General features: G+C 43.0%; 1 protein-coding gene across 1 annotated transcript in view; it reads left to right on the top strand.

The window, feature by feature from the left end:
• LOC112452067 (alpha-mannosidase 2) overlaps positions 1-9,308 on the top strand; it is a gene marked incomplete at its 5' end in the record, with an annotated part of 37,124 nt that extends 27,816 nt beyond the window's left edge. The window contains 2 exons of the mRNA XM_025012092.1: positions 2,309-2,777; positions 3,158-9,308. Coding sequence (XP_024867860.1) covers positions 2,309-2,777; positions 3,158-5,303 — 2,615 coding nt within the window. The remainder of the gene's footprint in view (positions 1-2,308; positions 2,778-3,157) is intronic.
• Between the last annotated feature and the right edge of the window lie 796 nt (positions 9,309-10,104).

The raw sequence follows: 10,104 nt of genomic DNA, 5'->3' as shown, positions 1-10,104 counted from the left end.
TCTCTCTCTCTCTCTCTCTCTCTCTCTCTCTCTCTCTCTCTCTCTCTCTCTCTCTCTCTCTCTCTCTCTCTCTCTCTCTCTCTCTCTCTCTCTCTCTCTCTCTCTCTCTCTCTCTCTCTCTCTCTCTCTCTCTCTCTCTCTCTCTCTCTCTCTCTCCTCCCTCTCTATCTTTTTCTCTATCTCTCTTTCTCTAGTTCTATGTTTCTCCTCCCCCCTCTCTCTCTCGCTCTCTCTCGCTACTTCCACAATAATGCGAGCTCCATCGGCGGGATAGCACGACGAACGCGCAATTTGCGGCCGAGCTCGAATAATTGATGCAATTTCCAGGTTGCAGAGCGAGCTGCGAATGACCCCGAGAATTTGGATTTTAGGTAGATTCACGAGATGTTCACGTCACAAAGTGAACATTAATATCCGCATACTTCCCCGAATAGTATTAAATGGAACAATGGAAACTTTTCTAAATACCCAGATTCCTATCTTCGTATTATACAGACGTTGAATAATTGCTAACTTCTTGAAAATCTCATTCGAATCCAATTTTATTCGAGTCAAATCATCAATTAATCAATTTTACTCTAAGCCAAACTTACCTTGACGTAAGATATGATAATATTACAACAATATAAGGTATAACTTATATCAGAGAGAAAGAGTTTTGTTCAAGTAATATAATCCGTTTGATTTACGGACCGTACCGGTCGCGTGCCTCGCAGATATCATTTATCGTACTTGCTCACCCGTAACAATCATTCGCGAGATTACGCTAAAAATATCAGTCGAACGATAGTTAACGCTGATAACGTATACGACACCCCAGGCTTGTCACAACTGGACGGGGGGGGAGGGTGGGGGAGAGTAGGAGGACTCTTCTATTCCTATATATCTGTCGCCTAACTACCGCTGACTTCGCGGGGCTAATTCTATTAGCCTTCCCCCGGCGAGCCTATCCGCGTTCTCCGCTCGCGTTCCTGCGGGATTAATTTCGCGGCTTCGTTCGCCAACCACGCCGCAAGTTTCCGCGTCGTCTGGCCCTGCCCGGGCATGATCGACGACCCTCTTCCCAACCGCGGCGTCGCTAACTTTTTCGACGAGCCCGATGTTTCCCATCCGCTAATGGCGTATTCCTTTAATCGCATTTACCCTAACTCTGTTTATCCGACCGGCTCCGGTTTACTGACTTCTTCGTTTTGGAGATACCTGCTTTATTATATTTTATACCGTTTTTAATTAATTAATCGAATGTATCTATGTCGTCGTACCATTTAATTAAATATTTGTTAAACGTAGGTAACATAAATTCTAAATTTCATAAATAACACATGAGGCTTGCGGAATCAAATCTTGTTAATAATAAAGATACATTTTTGTTGAACATGACCGAGGATTTTACGTCATCTCGATAATGTTTCGACTTTTTAATTGGTGATTTTAGCGATATATTATTTTATTGATTGACTTTATTATGTTGTTCGTTTAATATTTTGGTGCATGGACAAGTCAGTAAATTTACGTTTTCGGCGCATGTTCATCATAGTTCGAAGAATTGGAATATTCAGGACACGGAAACAGCGGATTAATCCGCACATTATGAATATTTGATCGCATCGCGCAGAACGCGGCATGGATGAACTTTAAAAGGCTCTCCCCGATGCAAATTAATGCATGCCATAAAAAAGGCCGGGCAGACGTGGCTTTTGCGATACGCGATCCATAATTAAGTTGTAGATTAGTTTTAGGAGATTAAACGAAAATAAACTAAAGCCGTATGCGAATTAATATCGGACTCCGTTAGCGAACTAAAATTTCCACTTTAAACGACGAACTACAAATACAAATGATTCAAAATAAAGTAATGAAAAAAATATCTAATTTAGTGTTTAAAGATTTATGATGTCTTTTTATATGTGTGTCGTTTAAAAACGAATTTGAAATCTACAGTAGGAATGAATTCAACATTTTTCTCATTTTATCTAAAACACATAGTATAAGCCTTGCATTACGAGAAACCGATATTCTGTCTAGATGCCCCCTTGCAAGTATTCCAAAGAGTTAAAGCATTTTAATATAAAATCATAATAATACAAGGAGACACAAAAGAAATTACTATTTTTTCGAAATAATCCGGAATATTTGGTTGTTTTTTTTTTGTAGAACACTTTTAGCAAAATACTTGATAATTAATAGCTACGACTAAACCAGTGGCGATTAAACTATCGATTTCCTTTATCGATGTACTCTCTAGATACACTTCGCGTAGAAGCTGTAATTTATAGCTGTAAGAAAAGCTTCCTTTCCCAAACTTCAGGTCACCAGTGGCTGAAAACGAATCTCGACGTGATACCCGAGTCGGGCTGGTCCGTTGACCCGTTCGGCCACGGCAGCACCATACCGTACTTCCTCAGGGCCTCGGGCGCGTCCGGCACGGTCATCCAGAGGATACATTACGCGTGGAAGCAGTGGTTCGCTAAAAAGCAGTACGGCGACTTTGTCTGGCGACAGCCGTGGGATCGCGACGGCGCCGCCGACATGCTCACCCACAATCAGCCCTTCGACATCTACAACATCAAGCACTCGTGCGGCCCACATCCGCATGTCTGCCTCAACTTCGACTTCCGTAAGATACGCGGCGAGTACACCGAGTACTCGGTCCGCGCCGTCGAGATCACGCCGAACAACGTCAAGCAGATGGCCGAGCTGTTACTGGAGCAGTACGCGAGAACCGGCTCGTTGTTCACTCACAACGTCGTGCTGATGCCGCTCGGCGATGACTTTAGGTTCGCATAACTTCGTTTTGAAAAACAGACCGTTCCCGGTTTCCACCTATTTACGTTTACAATTCTTTTTCACGGTTTCCTTAAATTTTGCTCAATTTCGTGTTTTTTTAATAACATTATATTGTTCCGGAAAAGAGACACGTGTATCCAACAACGTTTTTCTTTACCTTCTAAGTTTGTAAAATATTGTTAATACATAATTTAATTATAATTCGATAGACCAATGTTACTATTTTATATTTTAACTGGAAAACTAGTTTTTTTTTATTAAAATATATATATTGCTATATATTGCTTTTTATAACATACATGTGTCAAGAAAAAAAAATTGGTTCTATTAACGAAACGTCACGTTTCCCGCTATTGTATCTGTATTTCAGATACGACCACGCGATCGAGTGGGATCAACAGTACACCAACTACAAGATCCTGATGGATTACATAAACAGCCGCAAGGACGAGTACAATGCCGAGGTGGTGTTCGGCACGCCGAAGGACTACTTCGGCGAGATACAAAAACGCGTGGTCAAGTTCCCGTCGTTGACGGGCGACTTTTTCGTGTACTCGGATATCTTCAGCGAGGGTAGACCGGCCTATTGGAGCGGCTACTTTACCACCAGGCCGTACATGAAGATCCTGGACCGCGAGCTCGAGGCAAATCTCAGATCCGCCGAGATCCTCTACACGATTACGCTAAATCTCGCCAAGCAGTCTGGCAAGGATATAAAACTTTACGAGACGTATTTCGAAAAGTTGGTGAAGGCGAGGCGTAATCTGGGCCTGTTCCAGCATCACGACGCGATCACCGGTACCTCAAAGTCCTTCGTCATGAAGGATTACGCGCTGAAACTCTTCGAATCGATCTCGGACACGACGAGCCTGCAGAGCTTCGCCATCCAGTCGCTCGCGGCCACCATCAGCGGCAAATCCAATTCCGTCTACGTGCTGGCCGAGTCGGACAGAGACAGCTACGAGAAGTTGCCGAAGAAGATACCGATCGGCGTGAACGGCCATGAGACCAGGAAGATCGTTCTGTTCAATCCACTGGCCCAGCCCAGGCAGGAGGTGATCAGTCTCAAAGTCACGTCGTATAAAATCAAAGTCCTGGATCCCCAAAGAAACCCCATACCCTACCAAATCGCGCCGGTGATGAACGCCACGAGCATCACGCATGACGTGTACGTGTTGCTCTTCGTGGCCGAGCTGAAACCGCTGTCGATTGCCACGTATCACCTGCGGCAAGTCGACAAGGTGCCGGCGGAGGCCATCTCGACGGTGTATTGCAGCCGTTGCGGCAAGGACAACGTCTTTCCCATCAAACCCATGCAGGTGGGCGACGTGCAGCTCGAGAATCAACGGATGAAGCTGCTGTTTGACGGACAGACGGGTTTCTTGAAGCGCGTAACGAAGAAATCCACCGGCAAGATCATGCAGTGCGCCGTACAGTTCGCCGCGTACCCCTCGGCGCAGTTCCACAGCGGTGCCTACCTCTTCATGCCCGACCCAAATCTCCGGGACACCGACAAGGACGTCCTGGAGGCGTACACGCCGCACCAGAAGATTTATATCGTCAGCGGTAGCCTGAGTTCCCGCCTCACCGTCGAGTACGGCAAGTTACTGACGCATCACGTGGCGATCTACCATCACGACGGCGGCCTCGGCGAGGCCATCTATCTGCGCAACATCGTGGATTTCGAGACGCCGCCGAAGAATCGCGAGACGGAGATGTTCATGCGCCTGCAGACCGATATCTCGAACGGCGATCCGCCCGAGTTCTATACCGATCTGAACGGCCACCAGATGATCAAACGCACGAAAATCGAGCGCATCGGTATCGAGGGCAACTACTTTCCCATCACTACCATGGCCTACATCGAGGACTCGAGTCACCGACTGACACTGTTGGTGAACCACTGCCAGGGCGCGGCCAGCTACCAGCCCGGCTGGCTGGAGGTGATGCTGGATCGCAGGACTCTCTACGACGATTCGAGGGGCATGGGCGAGGGTTTGCTGGACAATAGGCGGACGGTCATCAAGCACTGGCTACTGCTTGAAGACATCAGCGGCGAGAAGGACAGATACTCGAGGCCGTCGCTGTTCGCCAATCATCTGAGCAACACTCTCAACTATCCGGTGAACATCTTCGTGGTCGACGGCAGTGAGCAGGAGGTCACGATGGCGCCGGAAGTCCGATTGTTGAGTCAGAGCTTCCCGTGCGACCTTCACCTGCTCAATCTGCGCACCAACCACGATCAGAAGCTGCCACATTTCCCGGTGAACAGCGCGCTCATGGTGCTGCACCGGCAGGGCTACAGCTGCTCCGTAGGCATCGACGTGGCGCTGAAGCACTGCCCGCTCACGGAGAGACTCGCGCAGGGTACCGCGTTCTACAAGCTCGACAAGGTCAACGTTACGAAGACGTCGTTGACCGGCACGAAGCCGGGCGCGCGTCTGAAGGATGGTTTCCAGGAGATCGGCCTGCAACCGATGCAAGTCGAGACTTACAACGTAAACTTCGTGCAATGATCCTATAATAAACCATGTATGCCAATCGGCCGTCGATCTTGACGCGCTCGCACGTTGATCGGTTAGCAAAATTCCAAAAGTACACACAGGCGTTCTGCCCCCTTCCAAATGACACTGCCGTATGTTAATCGTACTGAATACTACCTCTTTGACTCTTCGTGTAACGCGCGACGTTGTTGGCGGTAAAGAACGGAACTTTGCGGAAGCGATACAGAGAAGCGAAAGTAATCAATAATTTCTCGCGGGGCGGCGAAAAATGTGACAAATAACGTTGACCACTCTGGGACAATTGAAATAAACAATTGACTCGTACGGTTTAATTAAAATGAATTCTGTCGTATCAGGAAGGATTTAAAAAAATTTTTAATCAACAACCTTTTTATTCCATTAGGCGTGTGAAGGAGACATTTTGATTAATTTCTTTCAAAATTAATCCCGACAATGTGCTCTATTGGCCTAGAAATCATGTTTTTATATACCGTCTTCTTTTTTCTTATACTCAATTTCTTTCATAAACTTTATTCGAAGAAAAGGAGAAAAGGGTTTCATAACAGATCAACAATTTATAAATTTCACGATTTTATAAATTATTGACTAAGAACTCTTCATTTCAAGCGATGCTCCGCACTGGTTGCGTCACATTTTCCGAGGAAATTTTAATGGCAGGAAGAGTGCGCGTGTAAATATTTCGATCGATGCAACACAATTTATTGTGTTAACTAATCATGACGAACGTGCAACGCGTGCGTGCATTATTGTACATATTGTTCCTGTGCGATGTATCCTTGCGTTTCATTATCGAACGGCATATTATCGAGAGGGAGAGGGAAGGGAAGAGGCGAGAGATGTATACACGCAGATATATAAATACACTAGTAATTTACTCCAAACAGAGTCTGAGATATCTAATTAATATATGTATATTCGCTGGAGCGAGATATTTGGGAACAGGTTTATCTCGATCTGTTTTACTCATTAAAATTTCCAAACAATTCTTCCATAATTTAATACCTGTATCGCTGGAGTGACTTCAACTATATTTATTAAGATTTTAGGCTCTAGCAGTTCTGAATTTCTTTATCATTGTCTTCGTGTCGAAAAACCTCAATTTCTAAACTTTCTTATTTAATTTCTAAAATGTTTATTATCATTGTTTGAACGATAAAATGATATTTCTAACTTTCTGCGTGTCTTCACGACAGCTCTTTTTTTAAAGTGATTTCGTGGGAGATATAAAAGGGGCCATAGAGTCAGGCCTATACGGAGAACAGAAGAATTAAAATTTCATATAGTGACCTTTATCTGTTTCGTACGGCGGTTACCGTGGACAAACAGACTGACAGCTGACTGACGTAAATTTCTTTTATCAAACGTATAGAGATATATGTATATATTGTATCGTATATGTACATATTACATATCACGTCGTAACTTATACCCTAGATAATTACCGATACCGTAGACTACCTTTGTGATAGCGAAACGATGTAAAGAAAATCTTATACATCTATTTTCGTATGTCAGATATTTTGCTATCGACCCTCCCTCTCTCCCTCATCGCGAGTATTGACAGTAAGTGTCTTCTTATAGACGAAGGGGACGCGATATTCCGGAGATATCTCCTCCCCGTGTATATCGCGTACGCAATCGGGAAATGTAGTAAAGTATAATGCGTGTAAAATAAACTTGCGTGCCAGACGACGAAGTTATCTCTTGGAGACAATGCGGGTAGAGGCGGTCTTCACAAGATACGACGATATATATAATTCACACTGAATTGCAAATAATTAATTAATTTGACGAGTTCTCACAATTACGTGACGTTAACGATTGCAAAATCTTCTGTTTTGCTCTCTTTTTCTTTCTCTTCCGAGACGTTTATGCCACGCACTGGAAACCTGTCAGAGCGATAACGAGATATACCGTACTTCCGTGGAGTTCTATGTAATTACTTTATTATGAACGAACGATAAGTATTGAGACACGCGAATGATAAATGAGAGAGAGAGAGAGAAAGAGACTCTGCGAAGTACGATACGTATCGTCGCGTGGCGTTTCCAGCAATCTTCCACTTCCATGGAGAATCTCGAAGTGTCCCTTTTTGCGGCTGTACCGTCGGTCCGATTTGTACATATTAGATTAATTAATGGAAAGCCGTGCAGCTACCGCGCGCGCGAGTGGACCGGTCGCACGGTCGCATTCCTCCGGCGCGTGAAACAAGAGAGGAAATTAGTTTCTCCGAGGCGAGGGCGCAAGAAATGTGGTCGCTACTTTTACGTAAAAACGGCAAGCAAAGTGTTTGTCGCTTCCCCATGTAGCGGATTCGTATAGTTATTACGAAGTAGTTTTTTAATTCACGCGAAAGATACGTTATCTATGTAAATTTTCTTATTTAAAAATTGTATTTATAAATACGGTGCGAGTACGGTGAACTTCCTGGTGGTTTTATACTCCGACGTTATATTATCTCTTAGGAATTTTATCGCGCGCGTGTACATTTCTGCCCAAAATTCTAATACATAAACCATCAGATTGTGGATTTCCAATTTCATTCATGTTAACATTAATTGATTCGGTTATTTACAGATAATCGACGTATTTTTATCATATCGTTCTATCGCTAACAATAAGAGATGTAACAAGTTGCAATTAATTGTTATTTTAGCGGTTACATTTGTCCACGATTACATTTTGTCGCACTAAATATATATTTTTATTGAAATTTAATTCGTTTTCGATCGCTGTCATTGTCAAATTGTTGTTGCCGTTTGATTTCAGCCGTGAATCCTCTATTTCCAGACGCGAGTTATTTAACGAAACGCGCATCGATTTGGCAAAAATTTAACATCGATCGAAAACGCACACACTTTGCGTTAAAAAATCGAAAAAGTCAGAGGCAGAAAGAAATCTGTCGCGATAAGACTCGATGTCGCCGGATAATCAAGCTTCGTAAGCATCGGTTATTAAAATTTTTTCGATAGACTTATGGCTCCGATAAATTTCACAGTTCACGGCGCGAACGAGCGTTCGAGGTTTAACGATGTTGTGTAAATAGCGGATCGTCGATGAAATCGTTAAACCGATAGATCGTATAAAGAGTAATGGAAAATAAAGGACGGGCGGATGGGTGCACGGGGTAAAGTGTACAGTAAGTTATCTCCTTCGTTGCTGTTGTCACTTTTAATCATCGCCGTAACACATTATCGCGTTCGATCTTTGGCCGAAAAAAGGTTTGCGAAAATATATTCTATTTATCTGCTTTATACATATTATGTGAAAATATGATAAAACTGTTTTTAATTTGATATAATAAATCTAATTTTATCTCTTAATTTTATTTTTGAACACGTTTAAGCCTCTGGCGTTAATCAGACGAATTAATAAACGGGGTTATCTTGTTTTGATATCATATTATCTGTTGGATATTATTTATCTTTCGACATTGTTATTTTATTATGCGCACTAACGACACTGCCCACGATAACATATCGTCCGCTTCGTTTAAGCTTAAATGTAACGAATCAAAAAAAAAAAAAAAGAGCCTCAAGCAGCGAAATCTCGCCCGTAGACGGTTCTACGGAGATATAGATTCGGCTCGTTGTTCCAACATATTTTCCACGTCGCGAAATTGTACTCCGTTTAAGAGCGCCGTCGGATCTCCTCTACGCCGAGATTTTCTGCAAATGTCGACAAAATGCCCGAAATTGTCGAGCGACGAAATCGCTCGGCGCCACAATGACTGTCCCTTGTAACGATATTGTAACATACTGTATGTTTTGTGCCGTCGTTAGAGAGAAAGAAGTGTTCTATATCACAAAGAATAAAAGTTATATTACATGTTCACACACGCTGCCGCTCGGACGATTCGCAAAGTGTTCCCGTCGTCGTTTGGAATCGCGCGAGCGCGGAATGGCGCGAATGGCGATGATTACATACGATATTCCTTATGTTACAATGTAATATTATATTTATTAAATAAAACTAGTAACTGACGTATTTTGATCAGCCGCGTTGTTCTCTATGGCCGAATATCCCTTCGATAAAAGCGGGCGAAAGTAATCGAGGAGGCTGTTGAGAGACTTAATACAATCTAATCTGTCTCGTATGCTGTCACGTTTTGTTTTTGCTGTAATGGCACTTGAGAAGATCGATGACTATTTTTCTTCAAATGACAAAAATTTTTATCCTTTTCTCATTTTTTCATACATATAGATATGCATATGTAATTAGAATATTCATAATTTTAATGACGTGTGCTTAACAGGAATATTTATAATTTGCAAAAGTATCAGTAATAAGTATTTAATACGCAACAAGTATTTAATTAATTCATACAGATATGCAAATTAGCCGACTAATGACACGAGTGTTCTTTTTATCTTGCTTTTCCTGAATGTATTAATAAACAGGTGAAATATACCCGAGAATATACCTATAATCGCGAAACCGAAGGGAGCATCTGGACTGAACGTTAATCGATTCCATTCCTTGACGCATAACTCTCATTAATGGGGATTATACGATATCCCTCGCGGCGATAAATGCCTCGCTCGTGCCGATATCGCCTACTGCCCGTGTAATTGAATACACAATAAGACGCTGGCTGCAGACGCGGAATCAAGAAAATTGCGAGCAAGCTCTCATCACGCGACGCAGATTAATTTACATATTCCACCCTCGACGACACTTAAGGCGCCCCTCGACTCCTTTGTGTATTGCCGATTCAGATAAAACCACGAGGAGGCCTAGATAAGTTAACCAGATTATAAAATCGTAAAGATGGGGCTTTGCAATTATATGA

This window comes from Temnothorax curvispinosus, unplaced genomic scaffold (assembly GCF_003070985.1).
Source record: "Temnothorax curvispinosus isolate PA1 unplaced genomic scaffold, ASM307098v1 QBEX01002923.1, whole genome shotgun sequence".
Taxonomy (NCBI): domain Eukaryota; kingdom Metazoa; phylum Arthropoda; class Insecta; order Hymenoptera; family Formicidae; genus Temnothorax; species Temnothorax curvispinosus.
The sequence above is the reverse complement of the archived record's forward strand: the minus strand, read 5'-3'. Positions and strand labels throughout refer to the sequence as shown.